The following is a 20,811-nucleotide window of genomic DNA, read 5'->3' on the forward strand; positions in this document are numbered from 1 at the left end:
TATAGGCATGTATTTCTCAAGACAGATTTAAGCAGAATCCTAAATTAACATTTGGGACATGAATGGAAAAAGTCAAGCAGACAAGTTTTGTTGGAGTACCCATTTTTGTTTTTATTTATACAAAGTGGACAGCCATTTTACTTCAGAGGGATGAAACGGGAAGAGTGTGTGGCTCCAATACCAGGGCGACCGTGCTTGACTGGCTTGTAGGTGATGGAGAACTCGCCCAAGTAGTGCCCACACATCTCAGGCTGTGGGGACAAACGGCTTTATTTAGTAATGTGACAAATACCTTACGTCAAGGAGAAAACAATTGTGAATGGTGGCTTTACACATAGGATTACGCCAATATAATTTGAAGAGAGTAATTAGTAAAAATGTGCAAGTTTTGACATCCCTGCTGTGGATGATCATTGCAGACTTAAAATATAACTACATACAACTAAACAAATAGCCACACAATCAGTTATACGCTTTTGACTGTTGCTGGTCGCCAGAAACTCACTTTGATTTCAACCTGGTTGAAGGTCTTTCCGTTGTAGACGCCAACCATGGAGCCGACCATCTCGGGCAGGATGACCATGTCCCTCAGGTGGGTCTTCACCACCTCGGGCTTCTCCATGGGCGGAGCTTCCTTCTTGGCCTTGCGCAGACGCTTCAGGAGGGACTGCTGCTTACGGCGCAAGCCGCGATTCAGCCTCCTCCGCTGGCGGGCGCAGTACAGCTGCATCAGCTGCTCGCTTCACAGGGAAAGACAGGGGAGATTTATTTTACATTTAAAGCGTGTTTAAGTGATTTTAAAAGGATTTGACAGGAAGTCGAGTCAAAGTATTGTCACTACAATATATGCTATAGGGCCCCAAAAGTCTAACAAAGTAATCTGATTCACATTGCATTTGTGGAATATGAATTAAGCAGCAAAAGCCGCCCGTTTTTATCCATCTCAGGGGGCAGCCATTTTGCCACTTGCTGTCGAATGAAAATGACATCACAGTGACGGAAGCCTCATCTTGCGAACGCCAAATGGCCAAATGCAGAAAAAAGGTGAGCCGTGATTGGTCGTTACCTGATCCCTTCGACACTGTGATGTCACTTTCAGTTATAATAATAATAATAAATTTGTAATGCACTTTTCATCAGCATGATCTCAAAATGCTAACAGAAAATAAAATAACATAAAAAGAAAATAGTAAATAGAATAAAATCGGATTGTCGATTAAATATCATAGGCCTGTCTAAATAAAAAGGTTTTCGGGCCTGATTTAAAAAGAGTTCAGGCTCTGGGTGGCCCTCAACTGAGTTGGGAATCTGTTCCAGAGTCGCGGTGCGGCTGCGGCCAGTTGACAGCAGGTGGCAGTACTGGACAACAAAATGTTCCTCAAATGTGGATAAAAACATGGATTTAGCTTTTTAATTCATTCATTCATAAAACATTTTACTGTAAAATTAGCATGTTATTGAGAAGGTGGACCAGGTTGATGGCAGTGTATTGGGTAAGTTTCTAGTAAACTTAAACTGTGGTAATTTTTTTCCCACTGAAACGCAACTAATCTGTTCCAGCCACAAGATTGTTATATTTACCTTACTGTGATTGTTGTGTGGTTCTAAACAAATTGTGCGCAATACAGAAATAGGTGAAAACAATTTACGCTGATAAAATAACAGTGGGCTCACTACAGTAATCACTGTGCGGGGTCTAATCCAATGAAGTTTGTGCAGTGTGATTTTTCCCCACAGCCATTCCAAGACTGTTCATAAACTAAGCGTGTGCATGTATAAATTTGTCAGGCACCAGTTGTGTTCAAATAATTGTTGCTGGAATGGTAACAAGCGTAATGCAAAACTGATGCCAGTCTGGCTAATCATTCTATGACATTTTACACTGTGTGTTAGCATTTAGCTACCAGACTTTGATATAAGACAAAGTTGTGGTTGATTTAAAAGCATGCATACATGTTGTTTTGTTTAAATTTGACAGCATACTTCAATTGGGAATGGCAAACAGCTTGAAACAAGCAATTGGCCTTTCTTTTTTGTGTGTGGAATTATTCAATCTGTCTAATTGTTGCTTTTCATTAGGTGAGTTGAGTTTTCTGCCACTATCTCCGCAGAATTTTTTGCCCACGTCAATGCAAAAACAACAAAAAAACTCCAGCGAGCAAGCCTGGCATGTCAGTCAGCTCCATTATAAGTTAAAATACCACTACTTTACCAGGGTGGGACTGACAATCATACAGCCACAGTAGGTCCAAAAGCCCATATTGCATAAACCAGGATACGCACTACCGAAAAGTCCGTGCAGTGAGTGTCCAACTTACTAGGACATGTCCAGAAGCTGGTCCAGATCAACACCCCTGTAGGTGAATTTCCTGAAGGTACGCTTCTTCTTGATCTCTGCATCCGCCTGGAAAAGTAAAAACGGAAATTATAAATAAATAATAATTTAAAAAAATAGATATACTTATGTACGACGTAAACGTATACAGTCCCAAAACTAAACAGACACTTAACACGGAATCATTACGAACGACCGCAGCTAGCATTTAGCCTAGCATAGCCAGTCACGTAACCATACAGCCCATAAATACACTTCGCTGATAGGAATGATCAACATTTATGACTGGCAGGCTGTTAAAACTGTCAAACAACCAAACGGCACATTCATTTGCCCCGAGCACTGTTTGAGGAAGTCAGATGCATTTAGATGGTTTTTAAAAGCTTAGCGGTGAGTTAGCGCCTACCATCTTTCCGAGAGTTCCGGGGGAAAGGAAGGGCTGAAATCTCGTTCGTCCTCATATCGCGCGATTTCACTCACATCCGGCTGTATTTTTTCGGGGCAATATCCCCACTAGACGGCAGGTGGCAGGAAAACTATATAAACAAAATTTACAGGGCAGTAAATGTACGGGAGTTATCTATTATTTTTTTTCCCCTTCTTATACGTCTCTATCAAGTTTCAATATGCAATAGAACTATTATGTATACACAGTTTTTACAGCAACAGTAATTAATATACTTTCTACTTGACACTAATAATCGCTATAGAGTAGCATTGGAAGACTACTATCACTTGCCATATGCATTATCTGATTTTTCTGTTTTGTTTAGATTTAAATTTAATTCCTTATCAAGGTTGCAAATTTTCTTTCTACCGTAGTCGATTCTATATTCATACGTGTATCTGATATCTGAGTGACAATTGAATTTTCCACATGAGTGAATAGTGTATGGAAAAAGAGGTAGGAAGTTATTGATCAAATAGTAGCTTATAAAAGTGACAACAGTTCAGATAAACGAAGATGGCAGTCGTGTCACACTCCTGTTTGATTAAGTAATATGGCCTGTTATATATACCTTTTATATTCAACATTAGAATAAGAAATTTAAGATGGATTGAGGACAACAGATTTGCAATCCTCTGGTTGCAGAGCTCAAGTTCTTTCATGACATCTGACACACTGTGGACATTTTGATACTGTAGCTCATCAGTGGTGATGACTAAAAACAATAATCTGAATTTTGTCACAGTACAGCTGCAATGCAGGGCGCAAAACAAGAACCAAAAATGACTTGCTCGTCACCCAATTTCCCCTAATTATGTATCAGTTTCATGAGGCAGGACTTTACAGTAAACACTATTATCATAGAAGAGTGCTAAATATTACATGGACACAACACCAAACCACACCAGATAATGAATACATATTTATTACATTGTATCAACAAAAAACATCAACTACACTTGCTAATTTATCCTGTACACAAAGATAAAACTAAAGAGCAGCATAACTCAATGAACAGCAATTATGATGCTCATATTCTCTCAGATGAACTAAAACATTAAATTCCAATTAAGGGTTGTTGTTCTTCTAGGTGTACCTAATAAATTAGCAGGTTAAGTTTATGGGTCAACTTTGTTTTTCCATCGGCAGCAACAGGTAAAATAAAATAAGCGTGGTACTACAAATGTTATTCAAGAGTCATTGCAGAAAAACAGGCCTGATTCAATTCATGACTATTTATAAATAAACAAAATTGAGTAATTGGTTTACACATTGTAAAAGGAATGATTCACTTCATGTTTAAAAAATAAAAATCAAAATCCAGTATTCATAATTGGAATGTTAAAAAAAAAAAAAAAAAAAAATGGATAGCTTGTTTAATCCCCGCCCCCTTCTTCTGTTAGACAACTTGGACTGGTTATGCAGCCAATGAAAATGTATACTGTACACTGTAATATAAGGTACGAAAACTGAAACTGTGTGAACAAAAGTCCTCATTTATCACTTAAAAAAAATAAAAAATAATAATAATTAATGTGTGGGCATTTTAAACTATAAGTACGTATTTCCAAGTAATATATGGTGCCCTTAAAATCTCCCTAAACACAACTAAAATGTTAGTCAAGCGCTGGAGAAAAGGAAATTTGGCACATAGAGAAGAGGGAAAACAAGCATAAGCTCCCTGGGATACAAAACTACATACAAAAAGCCAAGTGATTTGGCTTTTTGTAGTCACTTTTCACCTTAAAAAAAAATAAAAAATAAAAATAAAAAATAAAAACAACTAAAAATCACACAAATACAGTTCATTTTGATATGTGTAACAACCACGGGGTAAGAGAAACTTGAATACTATAAAGGATATGACCTGCAGAAGGTGCAACATCCTTTGGATAGAAAACTAAAAACATCTGCCTTCAGTTTTTTTTTTCTTTTATATTTTTTTGCATGGCATGCCTCGGTTTACACAATCTCTCTTCCACCTTTGCCAAACTTCTTCTTTCCCATCCCTCTAGTAATCAGTCCCGTCCTCCCTGTACGCCTGCTCCTCCTCTTGGTAACCCTGGTAACCTTCATCTTGGTAGTCCGGGATGTAGGTGCCGCTTGCTCCGTTAGTTTCATCCGTGACTTCGCCGCCCTTGGTACAGTATTTGGCGTCATAGATCTGCCGGCCCAGGCCAAAGTTCTGGCCGCTCTGATTGGCTCCCTGGCTGTAGCCCATCTGCAGGGACATGGTGCTGTTGTCGCACTTGTCCGTGGCCAGCTTACAGTCGTAAATGGCGCGTCTTGTCCCCGGCGCCGTCATTCCGGCCTGAAAGAAAGGGATCAGTAAACTCTCAAGAACTCCAGTGTCATTTTTTCCATTTCCTTCATCGTGTTGCTCAATGACGACAAGTGTGCGCTTCATCTCCAAAAAAAAAAAAAAAAAAAAAAAAGTCGGCACATCACTTATACAAGACTCAACATGACACTGATAGGTCATGGCAGAGGAATGACAGCCCCAAGAAGAATTTTCCAATTGCAGCTTTATTTTACGACAAGTTGGAAAAAACTTCTCAAAGATGAACCTTCTCTCCCGATCAAACAATATCAGCAGTGACCTATATTTAAAAGCCAAATTGGGGGTAGATGCCAGTCGAGCCCGCAAACAGCAAAAATGTGCGCATAATTGACATCTATTGAAAAGCAGAGGGAGTAAAAAAAATAAAATAAAAATTCTTCCAAACAATTCCACAAAAAAGGGGTGGTTAAAAAAACAAAAACAAACAACAAATATTACAAACTATTTGTTCCATGAAATTCCGGTATATTTATGTATTCCTATTTTCATAACATTCCCTTGGACTAACCTCCTCCAAGTAGATGTATGTGGAAATATCAAATATTTTTGTAATGAATTATTCTACCGATTAACCCATCGACAAATTGGGGGTTGAAATTCATTATTGAACAACAAAATTAACAATCAACTATCCTCACGATCTACATAATATTTGCAATTGTGTCAACAAATGAACGTGTTGTGAGCTCAGGCTAGCGGATAGCCGTTAAGTAGCTAACCGTTAGCCAGTCTGCGTTTTAATTAAACCAAGAGCAGCTTGTGTATTAATGTGCTTATTCTGTTACCGTTTGGTCAATAAAGCTGTTGAAAGTACACCGGTAGCCCTTGACCACTTGTGGAGGCATTATAAAACAATTACAAAACATTCTAAATAGCTATATGGTAGGCTATACTTAATTAGCTAACAACGATACCTTGTGTTAGCAACACGCTGCTAATTCTGCGTTGCATTCAACACATTGCACTTTATCTTCTGTCAGAAGCTTCCATTTTGTTTGGCCTTCTTACAATCAAATAGGATGTTGAATTGTTTTTGTCCGCTAAAAAGTAACTGCATCTTCTCATACCTGGCTTGCCCCCTTGTTGGTTCCCATTTGCAGACTGATGGTGGTGTTGTCCATTGGGGCCAACATTTGACTTTTGTGGTCATACAAATGCCTCCTGGTGCCATACGCATTCATACCTGCCTGGCTTGCACCCTTGTTGGTTCCCATCTAAAAAAGGACACACAAAAACACACAATTAAGACATGATGGATAACCCCCCATTGACTTAAAAAGACCAAATGTCTCCTGTAAAAATGTCGGTCAAGTGTCATGACACGTCAAGTTTGCAGAGCCCCCCATTCATCTTACATGCTTCTTTGCGACAAACGGCAATAAAAACAAAGAGAGCCTTAAGATGCGGAACAATGAGCAGCTCTGACAAACAAGTATGCGCTGGCATGAGATCATGACAAACTGTGCTTTCACAACAGTTTCACCCATGTAGCCACATAAGCAACATTCTATAGGGAACGTTTTACAGCTTTAGCACGGTGTTGTCGATTCATACCCAACCAAGTGACAATAGGTACGTTTTTTCTCCTCCCCATCTCAGTGAATCCAACCTACCGGTAAGTATTTCCACCTAAGTTCTCAGTAACTAATATCTGAATTAATTTAGTATTATGAGTACTATTTGCAGTAAAAAAATAAATAAAAAAAAACTTATTAAACAGCTCTGGCTAATATTTTGGTTATCCCAAGTAGAAAAGAGAGTTAAAAAAAAAAAACACAAAAAAAAACAACAGGTAACAGCTCTTTGGGTGACACTAAAAACTACAACAATGAGCATTTTGTTAGCCTAATACCTCCCAACCAGTGTCTAGTCTTCGATATTGTGATGGTGCAAGTGCTGTATAAACATTTACTGTGTGCATGTGTGTAATGTGTGAAAATTGACGCTGTTATGCTTTAATTTCCAACATTTTTTTTTCCCCCATTCAATTTTTATAGTATTTTTTTATTTTGAGAATGACTTTCAGTTGAGAATTACAAAACAGTGGTTTAGAAATATGAAAACAAGCCATTTTCTGTATTTTTTTTTCTTTTTAACATTCTGTCAAAAAATAAAATCAAATATAAATAAAAAACATTTTTTATTATTTTAATTTTCATGTGCAAATGAATTTGACACTTTCAATACAGGTATATATATATATAATTTCCCAAATTTAAAAGTGAACATTAAAATACGATATAATAGGCCCAAGTGTTCATCACAAACAAGAAATGTTTTATTCCTAAAAAGTTTATTTTATTTATCACTGTAACATTACGTATAGTTCTCACATTACCACTGTTCTTCATTATAGGACAATAAAATAAAAAATGCACTAAAATTATTAAATTGTATTGCACATAAATGTTGAATAAAAATATTACCTGCTACAAGTTTTTAAAAACAAGTTGATTAAATGCAAATATATTAAAAGTTAAAAACAACTCAACAGTACTTAGGAAGTGATTCATTCCTGTATCACTAGAGCTACTGATACTACACTTTAAATATGCCGCTAGCATAGACAGATGAACAAAGACGCATTATATGTAGTAAATAAACAACAATCTTTGGACCAATTAAGTGAAATTGGATCATTTCCGTGTGTGGGTGGGAATGACTGATGCAGATTATGCACATACAAATCAGGATCTTTTACAATTTCCTCAGAATTGTTTGCAAAGATTTTGTTCCATTTATATAACTTCTTACATCTTTTGTTGCTACAATTGAGGAAAAAAAAAATCACCCATGAACAGTTGGTGGTGTGTTAAAGAGTTGTGTACCTGGAGGCCGATAACGCACTGTCCAGCCTTCATCTTCTCATCATCAAATGTCCTCTTCTGCTTATCTGCATATTTCACACCAATGTCGACCCGTGACTGGGCGCCATTGGTCTTGGCCTGCACAGACACAAGGTCATAGTGAGTCAGCAACCAAAAAAAAAAAAAAAACAGAGGAGAAACAAAAGAAAAGGGAAAAAAAAAATCATACAGGAGAAAATGTCAGACTGATGAGAGAAGCAATGAGTGTTATCAAGTACCGTATTTTCCGCATTATAAGGCGCACCTTCAATGAATGACATATTTTAAAACTTTTTCCATATAAAGTCGCTAAAGTAGAGGCTGGGGTTACGTTATGCATCCATTAGATGGTGCTGCGCTAAAGGGAATGTCAACAAAACAGGTCAGTCAAACTTTATTAATAAATTACAAACCAGTTTTCTGACAACTCCATTCACTCCCAAAATGAATAAACAGCTGTTTTATAATTTTCTCTGAGGTAAAGTATTAGTATTAGCTAGCGATCCAAGATGGCGGGATCTTTTGCACATGCGCGTCACCGATCGTGCAGGGTCACTGATAGCGTCTTGACGGCGAGACCTGTTACGGCTCAATATTGATCCATATATAAGGCGCACTGGATTATAAGGCGCATGGTCAGCTTTTGAAAAGATTTAAGGCTCTTAGGTGCGCCGTATAGTGCGGAAAATACGGTACTCATAACATGTTAATTATTAATATATTATATGCAGTGTTTTGTCCCAGCATCCTGCTTTTTTTTTTTTTTTTTTTTTTGCCATGTATATGTCAATCACAGTTGTTATAGTGATTCATACAATAAACCCATTAAAATTGACGAGTGTTTTTCAAGTTAACTGTATGGTCCTCTTCCACACTACAAAAAAATCCCTCAAAAGTGAGTCAATGATTCCCGACATGGCCTCTGTATTTCATCGAGCTGTGCAGCCAGACAGAACACGTTACGCACACACTCCTGGACTACAAAAACATGTGACACAGCATTTCGCAAAAACACCGCCGCTTACCATGCTCGCCAGCGCCAGCAGCGTGGTCTGTAACTGCGTCTTGTTGCCGTTCTCGAACACGTCGTTGGCCTCGAAGGTGTCATGGGGCTTCAGGCCGTACGCTTTGATGGCCGAGATGAAGTTGGTCAAGTTCTCCAGCTAAAAATCAAAATGAATGAATGAAGATTAGAGTAGTGTGGAAGATTTTTATCTCTGTAATTTAAGTGCCTTAAGCATTTATTCATTTTGTGTTCATTTGATGTAGATTTGTGCGGCTGAGCTAGTGACATCATGTTGGCTGACGTTTAGCATCAATGAGTGAGGATTTGCAACAATGTATACTGTGAGCGTTAGCATTAGAAAGCATTTTTGGTGTTTTATGTTATGTTAATTAGTGAAAGTTATCACATAACGTTCACTAAGTCAGTGGTAATCTACTGCCGTTGGTCTTTCAGAGTAAGAGCAGAAAAGAGGAACTAATGTTAACTGTATAAATGCTGATAACTTAAAAGTTTTTTTGTTTTTTTTAAAAGATAGTAGCAAATTTATTCAGACATTTGACTTCACTTACCAAGATGTAATTGATTAGCTCCATAATAATAATATATTTGTTGTTGTTTTATACATTTAAAATTAAGCATTTTTTTTGTTTTAATAAAGAATTTTATTTATTATTTTATTATGTCAAAAATACTTAATTTTAAATATAAACACACAAAAAAACAAAAAATATTATTCTGGGGCTAATCCAAATTTATTTTTTATTTTTTATTTTCAAAGGGAAGTCAACCTTAAACATTTGTTTTAACAGTAATATATTATATAAGATTTGTTTTGAATATTACATTATCACATGCAGCATGACTGACCAAAATAAATGGACTTTTGACTGACTGAAAAAAATATTTACCCCTGATATGCTAATACCTATTAGCCCGTCCCCATCTATGGTCATTCACGTTGTTAGCGTTAGCTGTATGTTAGCGTTAGCTGTATGTTAGCGTTAGCTGTATGTTAGCGTTAAGCAATTTTTCATGAGATGTATATGGGTTGGCTGAACACTTTGTTGTTGAAATGAACAATGTTTAATTCTCTTTTTACAGTGAACTTCAACTGGGAGTGACGAATAGAATAAAAACGTAAAATAGTCATTTAAAAAAATACTACTGCAAAGTTGGTGAAACTATTTTAATCACTATTAAAGTGTTGGGTTTATGATTTTGTAAACTTTATCGATACTTTAAAAAAAAAAAAAAAAAGAGTATCTCGTACAAAGTACAGCGCTCCAAGTATCACATCACATAATTAACACAATCAACATCTCCACACCCTCATGAATATGAGAATGCATCATCCACCCACTCACCTGGTGCCAGTTGAGTGTTGAGCGGTTGATTGTTTTCACAGAACCAGGCCGGAGTTTGTTAATAAGCCTGAGAGAGAACAGAAATATATTTAAAGATTCCCCAAAAGACGATGACGACAAGGGAGGTTTTTCTCTGCTTACTGGCACAGAATGACTCCATTTTTGAGGCCATTGTGGAAGTCGGGGCCAATAGACTCGCCGGTCAGATCCTCGATCCAGATCCTCAGCTCCTCCTCCTTCTGGAGGTCATATTTCATTGCAATCTGTCCAGGAAGACGGGTCAAGAGGCCATTAGAATTCCCTGGGAAGTGATTTTTTTTTTTTTTTCCGCCCTCACTCCCTCGTTTTAAAATAGTTGTCATCATCAAGCTGATTCCCAACGTCAGGGCCAAGTTATAAAGATGTATTTGATGCACTAAAAGCATGATAACACATATCTTGTGTTGGTTAAGTTTATTATGACTGCTTATTGTGTTTCACGGTCACCGCCTCCATTTTCCTTTGCCTCACTTACAGTGTATATAAACAGTACTTTTGTCTTTTTTTTTCTTTTTTTTTTTCTTTTTTAAGAGCGGAACAATTCTGAAAAATAAACTAATTGTGATTCCCCCTTCAATATTGTGATTGTGATGAAATATGCAATTATTTTTTCAACATCCTCTTCTCATGTTGTATTTTAACAAACAAGCAAAAAATTAATCAGTATTGAAAGAAACAATCTCAGATTTATTATACAGTACATAAATGTTTAGGTCTTATGGGTTAGTCTTACAATAAAGTCAAAACAAGTGTGAATTATTTAAAAAATAAAAAAATAAAAAAGAAGTTTATTCATCTATTTCAATCAGAGTTGGTAACTGACTAAACACTTTGCCTTCAAGTTTTAAGCATTCACTATGACAACTAAACATTTTCACCAAACGAATATTGCAAAAACATAATTCAGTAAGTCTTAAATCAGATTACAACAATAACACAAAAAAGATCTAGACGCCAATAAAATATACATATACTGTACACATTAAAGAGGAAGTCAACCCCAAAAAATTTTTGGGACAATAATAGTTCTATGCATCTAAATATGGTATTCTTGTTAATATTCGTTAGTGGAATGCGAATTAAGGCGCAATATCCATCATAGTCATTTTTAATCCACCTCAGGGGGCAGCCATTTTGCTACTGGCTGTTGACTGAAGATGACATCAATGTTGCTCAGGTCTCAAGTAACAACCAATCACAGCACAGCATTTGAAAACAGGTGAGCTCTGATTGGTTGTTGCCCGAGCACTGAGCAACATTGATGTCATCTTCAGTTGACAGCAAGTGGCAAAATGGCTGCCCCCTCAGCTGGATAATAATAATAATAATTTAAAAACAAACAAACAAAAAAACAGCTGGATTTTGCTTTGTAACTCATACTCCAAAAATGTAAGATTAATCAGAATGTCATGTTTACACAAGTGAGGTCACACAACATATTATTGTCAAGAAATGGTTTTAAGGTTGACGCCCACTTTAAAAGTAAGCCAACTGACTAACCAAAATAAAGCAAAGAAAGCAAAGTTTGAAAATCACATTCAACTACATTGTGATGTTGATTTGAATTTGATTCATTGTTGAGCCCTACTTTTTTTACAGCCCTAAATAAAAAGGTGACGCCAACTTAACACACAACCCCTCACACGAGAAAGGATATCCTGTTTACTAAACGGCTAAACGCTCCCCCAAGTCAAAGGAAAGAGAAGAGGGTGTGCACAAGGTTTCGTTTTTATAGCGAGTTAAAAGCTTTTCATTCTCCGTGAACGAAACGTGTTGCGTAGCCATAAGGGAGTCATTCAAGGGAAACATTATAAAAGTAGAGCAGGTATCCTTTTCTTCTCCCCACCCCCACCTGAAGGATAAAACAAGTTGTCAATCTGGCTCCGAGACCCAAAGGAATTGAGAGAGTGAGCCAGAAAATAACCACAGACACACAAAATCTGTTGGCGTTTGACTTCCAGATTCCACGCTTCAGGCGATGCCTAAATTACATTCTCGTCATTCACTAATCCCCTTAGAAGAAAACAAACTTCGGCTATTTTAATTGCTCTCAATGAGCCCGACAGATGAGATTTCCAGAGACATGCTGAATGTGAGGAATGCGGCCCGCAGCCGTGCAGATGAACGTGGCTCCTAATAGCATTTGGATGTTATTGGGAAATTGTCAAAAGTTGGCTTGAACAAAAAAAGAAGGTAGAGACGAGAGAGGGAGTTTGGAGAAGGTGAATTCCTGACATTTTAGAGCGCAACTGCTACGTCATTGATGGCAGGAAATACCAAAGTCAGCAGCTTCGGCTCCTCCCTTCAAGGTTGCGTGCAGTTTAAAAGGTCTCTTAAACAAAACACTAAACACTTGCAGTCTTTTAACTCATTCACTGCCATTGACGTTAAAAGACGTCAAATGATGTATTTTTTTTCCTGGTCTGGCAATGAATGTGTTAATAAATAACTTAAAAAAAAATAAAAAAAATATCAAAGTGGCCCTTGCAGCTTTCTATTTTTCTGTCTGTGGCCCTCAGAGGAAAAAGTTTGGACACCCCTGCTGTACATTATATCATCAATTTCTAATTGCTTCATTGATTTTTACCATGTTTAAGCGTTGGCTGTGTCTGTGCAAATTTGTGGAGGATGCACAATGCACAAAACACACAAGGGTGGATTTCCCGTTTGGATGAATGACACAATACTATAAGCAGTTATTGTGAGTTCAATGATTTAATATTGCTATTAACCCATTCCACCACCCTCAAAATTGATATTTAAAAAAAAAAAAAAAATGTATTGTGTAAGAACATGACAAAAAAGAATGTAAAAATATAAACTTGCTTTATAAACTGTGCGTACTATTCATGTGTTGGACGTGGCTTGAGACAAAGGGGAGCCAATGAACACCGTGAGAAGGGTAAAAATCAAAACACATTTGAGCACACTCCCACGGAGAGCTGATGTTTGCAACAGCTCACACCCAGACACTCACACACAGATGTCAGTCCACCAAGCCCCACCTCTTCAAGGCACAAATCCAACACAAACATATTTTCAATACATTTTATGCTTGCAATGTGTTGTGCTCAGGCACATTTATTTCTAAAATAATTTTAAATGTGTTTAAAGCGTATATGAGCGGCAACACTTTTTTTTTTTTTTTTTTTGCACTGTATTACACCCACATTTACTTTTTTAAGACACCTCCTGGGCCCTTACATTACGTGTAAATTAGGGCTGGGAATCTTTGACTGTTTCACGATTCGATTCGATTACGATTTTTGGGTCTACGATTGGATTCAGAATCGATTTTCGATTCTCGATTCAAACGATTTTCGATTTAAAATGATTTGATTGACAAATGATTTCTGTTCCAATTTACAGATATGCACAACATTGTCATGATCTACTCCAGTCTGCTTTGCAAGACAAAAATGACAATAGAGACATTAAAATGTCTTTTTTTGTTTTTGTTTTAAACATTTATTAATTTGCTATTGTAAATGCCTTTTTTTCCACAAAAACAGCATGTGGGCTACAACTGCCTTTTCCTCTTCTTCTTCATTTCTAATTTAAATAAAATCGATTTTTGGATATTAATATCGATTCGATTAATAAATGAGAATCTCGATTCTTTTATGAATCGATTTTTTGGCACACCCCTAGTGTAAATGTCTTTGAATTCCTCCTCACTGCTGTGCTGTATTTGTTTTTATTTTGTTGCTGTTCCTATATCATTAACTCAAGTTTATATATGTGAATATTGTGGCTATGGCAATTTAACATCCCTCACAGGATGAATAAAGTATGACACATACTGTATTTATCTATTATTCATATCTGTTAATAAATTGATCTATCACATCTGCTGTATCGATCTTTCATCCACTTTTTCTATCTATATAAAATGCCAGGAGTATGTTATTAGTAGGGGTGTGAATTGCCTAGTACCTGACGATTCGATTCGTATCACGATTCACAGGTCACGATTCGATTCGATACCGATTAATCCCGATACGAATGGTCACGATTCGATACCGATTAATCCCGATACGAATTTATAAGTCGATTGTTGCGATTTTTTTTCATTCAAATTTAGAAAATACTAATCACTAAGCTTGTAGAGTGTAAGATTTGTATGAAAATGTATTATTTATTTATCTGAAATTTCAGTCTTATAGAGGTTGTAATCTGTTTCATGTTTGAACAGCATTAAAATAAAAATATTAAGGCTTAATGTGCCGTTCATATAACATTCTTCCATGCTCAAGGTGTGAATCCTAAAAAAAAAAAAAAAAAAAAAAAAAAAAAAAAAAAAAAAAAAAAAAAAATCGATTCTGCCGATTATTGAATCGATTCGAGAATCGCGCGATGTAGTATCGCGATATATCGCCGAATCGATTTTTTTTTTTTTTAAACACCCCTAGTTATTAGTATTTCACTGTTCTATAATAGGAGTAAACAGAATTATGCAGTAAGAACATAGCACACACTGTGGCTGTGGTCAAGAAACGTTATCTCCGGCATCGGCTTTGGTATTTTAAGTGGATCCGGATGCTCAGAGGGGGACTTTTGCACACTTTCTCCACACAAACGCACCATTTCTCTCCAGAAGTTTCCAACAAACAAGGTCATTTGGGAGACACATTCCACACTGGGGCCTCATTGAACTGCATGGGCCGAGCCCAAAATAAATAAATAAATAAATAGTGAGAGAGGATGGGTTCACCAAGAAAAGTAAAGAGCAGGGCATTTAAAAGTGATGGAAATGTGCCTTAAAAAGTGACTTTTAATGAGTACAGAAGCATAATTGTTCGGGTCTAATGGACCAATTGCATTATGCGCTAATGTGGGTCACAATGCGGACGTGCAAGTTTGCAGAGAGGCTAGAAAATGCTCCAAAGTGATTTTAAATCTGCCACAACTACACTTCTTTGCCAGGGAGACAACGCCCAAAGTCTGCTTTGTACACACTCCTGCGCGACATGTTTTTATTTTTATTTATTTTTTAAGTACAATTTATGATTGCGGCATTATCAAACTCGTCAAGACATTTTTGCAAACCTACTCAAAAATCGATTTTTAGCGAGTTACGTTTTTTTTTTTTCTCTCTCAACAAATACTTTTAAATAACCTTTAGCTTTATTTTCCCATCCACTTCAACTAAAGAGGCGCATCAAAATGGAGGCTACGCAGACCTGCGTACCGAGAAAAGCGCAAAAGCACTGGAAGATGTGCTAAAACTTTCATGCAACTTACACTGATTTCATTTAAATAGAGAAAAAAAAAGAAAAACAAATTACCGACCTTGTTTTTGACTTCCGCGCTTAAGCCGTAAGATGGACCTTTGTTGAAGCTCATTGTGAATTTTTTATGTGTCAAACGGAGTCGAAAATACGCAGTTTACGATTTAAAAAGTGAGGAAAATAACTTGGCCGCGGACGGAGGTTGGACTAAATACTTCCTTTCTCTGACGGCCACCAATTAGAAAGCTCTCACGGTTTCGTCCAAAGAGTAACTTGATGAGACAAGAGAATTCCCAGTTATGCTTACACGTTGTGGTAGCAGCGTTCTTAAAAAACGGACCATTCATGATTTTTTATGTTTATTGCTGATTACATTTTTAAAATAAAATTATTATTTAGTAGTAGTAGTAGTAGTAGTAGTAGTAGTAGTAGTATTGTTTGAATGCTAATTAATTTTCGTAATACTCCATTTACAGTAACATGAATCAAATCAATGCTAATGTAAACGCTATCGTAGCTGCTATGCTAGCTGTTCAAGAACAAACAACAACATAAGATTACTTACATTTGTTCTAACCATAGTCAAAGCAGTCAGCAACTATAACGGATTGATGACGTGATGGTTTGAACTTGACCATTCTGGGTGGCCACCCTGATACCTGGCTAGTGGCTATGTCTATCCTGTGGAGCGATTAATATTTGCTCTACATAGTGTTATTGGGATGTTCACTTTCCTATAGATGTGCAGTCAGTTGTGGTGTTTTATCAATCAAACAAATAAAACTTTATTCATGTAGCACCTTTCATAATTTAAAAGGAACACAAAACAAATGATTTAAAAAAAACATTCTCTATCTTTTGCACACTCCTTCCTCCTGGTTCACGCGTATTGCAAAGCAGTAACTGTCGGTGTTGATTCCACACTGTGGAAAATAATCTATGCAAAATTTCGCAACATCATATTAAATATCTAAATGACGCCTCAAATGGTGAAACGTATTATGACGAGGGACAACTTTATTTAAACAATGACAACTGTCAAAGCCTGGCGCGTCCTTGAAAACAATAGACCGACACACATGCGCAGAACGGGTGACGATCTTGCTTTAGCACATACTCTTTGTCAATCGATCCCAAACTCCTCCTCTCCCCCTTTATTGGTTAGGTGCCGATTGATATGAAAAAGTCCATATATGGAAGGAAACTTCCCGAATTCCTGAAGGGTAGGAGTGCTCCGGGGGTCCTACCCTGCATTCCAGAGAGCAGTGGACTTCAGTCGACCCGTTTTTTTTTTTTTGTCGCACGGTCTAATCTTGACTCACTGTTGTTAAAAAAAAAGAAAAAGAAAAAAAGAGCTACTGGGCTGACGTAATGTCGGAGCCACATCACAAAGCTAGAGGTCACAAACTTACGCTTTGCTTATATAGAACTTAAGTACACGTGTGGGGAAAAAAAATCAAACAAAAAACAATAGTACCCGGCTCCTAGTAAGCCATGGCGTCTACCTGCCAGCTAATGTGTCCGAAAGGAAAAAATGAATAAAACAAACAAATAAACAAAAAAGCAGTGATTATTCTCATTTAATAAACGCTGAAATACCCATTTTGATAATTTGGCTAACATTTTTTTTAATATATATTTAATTTTTTACCTGTAGCTAAGTATCTAATTTCACTTAAATGTTCTGATAATTATTTATTTACAGCAAATGTGCATCCAGGGGCACGTAAATGGGGTGGTGGGCTTTCCCGGGCACCCACCACCCCTCAAGTGTGTTGGTGCGGTAGGCTTCTCTTGCTTTTACTATGTGAAGCACTTTGTGCTATATTTAATGTATGAAAAATGCTAAAGTATGATAAGGCTATGCAGACGTCCCATTTTGGCTGGGACAGTCGTGTTTTTTAACCTTAGATCCCACATCCTGATGGTTTTTGCCAACATCCTTGGTTTGTCTGTGTATGTCGATCAAACAGTTGTCATAGCGATTCATACGATAAACCCATTAATAGCTTCCTATTTACTTTCAAATTCACGTTTGCGTTCTCATTCGCATCCATATTTAATCATTAGCAGGAGGAACTTTCATAGCAGGGGGGTGACAACTTGAACTACTTCCTGCTATCGCATCTTAGAATCATGGGAAATGTAGTCCGACTATCCACTGTGGTCACCAGTCTCTGGTCAGACAACGCAAGCTGAGATTTCTAGCGCTATATTTCCGGTGTTACAATATGTGACTGGCGAGAGGTAAACGGCACAGCCAGCTTCTAATAACGTTTCAGCCGAGCAAAAAAAAAACAAAAAACTGGATAATTTGGATAATGGTGAGCGCATTGCCGTGTTTAGCGCTATTGAACAGTCAACAAGGTAGCATTTAGCATTAGCGATTGATGCGCACGTTGGCCATCTTTTGCCAACCACGCCCACTCATTGATGAAGATTGACTATCTGTGAAATTTATTGTATTTTATATAGCGTCCCGTCTTGTTTTTAATTTTGAAAATCCTCCTGTTGCCCTTTTTTTTTTCACATGCTAGCTGTGGTCATCAACTTCGATTGATTTGCACGCCACTGAATGTGCTGTATTTCTGTTCATCTATCTTTGCAAGCTACATAGAGTGACAGACAGAACAATCAAATGCTCTTTCTCTAGATACCAGAAGGTGCAGAATTAACCCGTCTATCAACTTTGGTTGCCAAACCCTAACCCCAGATGACTAAACAGGACCTGGTGTCTGATCATCAACCAATACATCAGAGCGTTGCGCAATCGCAAATCAAGCTGTCAGTGGTTTGTGTTGCGTGCGCAGTCACTGATGAAAAGGCTTGAGCGGAGCCTCACTAACACCTGCCTGTCGGGATGTTTATGTACATACGCAGCCGCTGTGGTGACATCATCCAGGTGTGCACAGGTCTGATTCAGAGCAAACACCTGAGGAGAAAACCGCAACTCATCCTGCTTGTTGTCTGTGAGGAGGCGACGTCAGCTCGTTGACTAATAGCAGGGAGTGACACACAAGCAGTTTTAGATTCAGACTGCCGTCATTTTCAAGATGGTGAAAGTTAGTCAGTAGATTTCGACTTAAAAAAAAACTTTGAAGTTTTGCAACCCCTATTTGTGAGGCACATGAGTCTTGCCCTACTGCGTTTTCCACTACGACTGGAGTGGTATGTTTCACACACTCGTTACCTCCTGAACGCCTGGTAGCACCAAAATACCAGCCTTAGTTTTGCCTCACAAGTAACTTATCCTACTAGTATGCAGAAACGTATTACAGTAGTATGTACTAGTACTTTGTCATAGGTCAACTACATGCTACAAGTGAGGCACAATTGTGCAGATTTATTTATTTATTTATATAGAACACTCACTCGCACAAACACGCACACATACAAACATGGTCTCCCGGGTGGTGAGGCGAACCCACGGCGCCTTCATCAAAGGCAAGCGGCGGTTCCTATTTGAGTGACATAAAATTCTACATGTTAACAGATGCTTCACTAGTAGCAGGGATGTTCGATATCACTTTTTTCACAGACCGATACCAGTATGATAATTTTACAGAAAGACGTAGATTCCTAATATAGCATTTTTATTGCAATTAAAAATGACAATTTTCCATTCTTCTACATTCTAGTTCTTGATTGTAAAATGGCCAGGTATTGGTCCGATACGAGTACCTGGTATCGCCACAACCAGTAGTGACATTGAATTCTACAAGTTAGCATATAGCGCTTCCTTATGTACTAGTAGCACACAATGTCACCTTATTCTGGTAACGTTCGTGTAGTTGTCCGTATGTCCTACTAGTGTGCAGAAATAAAATACAGTAGTGGACTGTAGTTCAGTGTAGCCAACTCCCCAGGAAGAATTTTTAAAATTGTCAAAATTTGATTGAGACAAGAAAAGGGGTTTTATCGTATCAAGTGTGAGAGAGTGGCAAGAGACTTTGCAATACTTTCGGAAGTTGGCAGGTAAAAGCAACACTCGCTACGTGCACGGACCCTCCCTCCCAATCCTACACCACTCAAATGAAATATGGGCTTAAGGAGAGTAGCCATTGCTGTCCTATAAGTCGCTAAATGACGTAATTGCCTAATTTGCATAATTGCCAATTTGCATGTAATAGTAATGGGCGCTGTAGGAGAGGAATAAATGTCGTTGGGAGAGGCAAAAAGTGAGTAAACGCCACCAGAAAAAATAAAAGTTGATCAATTTGTGCTAGTCGGTTTTGGGAAGAAGAAGAAGAAGAAAAAAGGTCAATAAGGGGCTTTGGAAAGTTGGCAACAGGTTAAAGAATATACTAGTACATGGACCTTAAGAACTATAAGGTATCCCTTACTCACTAATACTCCCTTTGTTAAGTTAAAGAGCATAGTGTGGCGCTCGTGACACAATTCTCCCATGGAACTAATGTTTTGTTAAACTCATTCACTGCCTTTGACAAGTATACTTGTCAATTGTATTTTTTAGAGCGGTGCTAAATGGGGGCGAATCTGAGCATGCTCCACTGTAAATATCAAACTTGGAAACAACTTTACTGATGCCCAACCACCGGTAGATGACATCATTGCCCCATTTTATAGGAAATAAACACAGTTTCAGAGTCCATGGGAGAAATGGCTGTATTTTGGCAAACCTACATTTTTCTGCTGTCAATTATAAAAGAACGGGACGGGACAAAAAGTAGGGAGTCTATTCTGTTATTTGGTAGATTCGGTTTATATATAATTATTGAATGTAATATCACGTGAGTATTGGAAATGTAAAAATTTTCTATAATGATTGGCAGTGAATGAGTTTAACTCATTCAGTGAATGAGTTTAAGTGGGTTCAGGGCGATACACCTCCTGCGTCTCCTTGACTTCGGCACCACAATAGCTACTATATTGTAAAAACAATCAATTATAAAACCAATCAATAAATTAGGCATGGCTCCAGGATTTTTCTCTCTCCCAGGGCTAAGAAAAATAATTTCTAAACATATTTTAGAACATCAAAACGTTGGTGGGACTTAACCCTACAATAAATGCACGGCTTTCCATACATCCACTTGGGGTAGCCAAACAGACCAAGGGCACCCCCATCTGGATGAGTTCATAACAACATCTTTAACTTTCCTCCTTCAGGCCAGGGGGCGTTCACAATCGCATATCCTGAACTCACCGAATCCTACGGACACAAAATCAAATGGCCGAAA

At 37.6% G+C, this 20,811-nt stretch overlaps 2 protein-coding genes across 3 annotated transcripts; both read right to left on the minus strand.

The window, feature by feature from the left end:
• Positions 1-85: 85 nt before the first annotated feature.
• rps15 (ribosomal protein S15) lies at positions 86-2,822 on the minus strand. Its single transcript, XM_077518021.1, has 4 exons — positions 2,742-2,822; positions 2,319-2,404; positions 506-740; positions 86-251 (listed from the first exon to the last, which is right to left on the minus strand). The coding sequence occupies exons 1-4, from the start codon at positions 2,742-2,744 to the stop codon at positions 138-140; spliced, it is 438 nt and encodes a 145-aa protein (XP_077374147.1). The 5' UTR covers positions 2,745-2,822; the 3' UTR covers positions 86-137.
• Positions 2,823-3,692: 870 nt separating this feature from the next.
• Positions 3,693-16,375, minus strand: cnn2 (calponin 2). 2 transcript variants are annotated; one of them, XM_077517810.1, is made up of 7 exons: positions 16,176-16,375; positions 10,482-10,603; positions 10,341-10,407; positions 8,996-9,133; positions 7,953-8,069; positions 6,192-6,338; positions 3,693-5,094 (listed from the first exon to the last, which is right to left on the minus strand). In XM_077517810.1, the coding sequence occupies exons 1-7, from the start codon at positions 16,188-16,190 to the stop codon at positions 4,795-4,797; spliced, it is 906 nt and encodes a 301-aa protein (XP_077373936.1). In that variant the 5' UTR covers positions 16,191-16,375; the 3' UTR covers positions 3,693-4,794. The 2 variants fall into 2 exon arrangements, with proteins under 2 accessions (XP_077373936.1, XP_077373926.1); XM_077517800.1 differs by lacking the exon at positions 16,176-16,375 and adding an exon at positions 15,672-15,817.
• Between the last annotated feature and the right edge of the window lie 4,436 nt (positions 16,376-20,811).

The sequence above is a fragment of the Festucalex cinctus genome, chromosome 1, assembly GCF_051991245.1.
Source record: "Festucalex cinctus isolate MCC-2025b chromosome 1, RoL_Fcin_1.0, whole genome shotgun sequence".
Taxonomy (NCBI): Eukaryota; Metazoa; Chordata; class Actinopteri; order Syngnathiformes; family Syngnathidae; genus Festucalex; species Festucalex cinctus.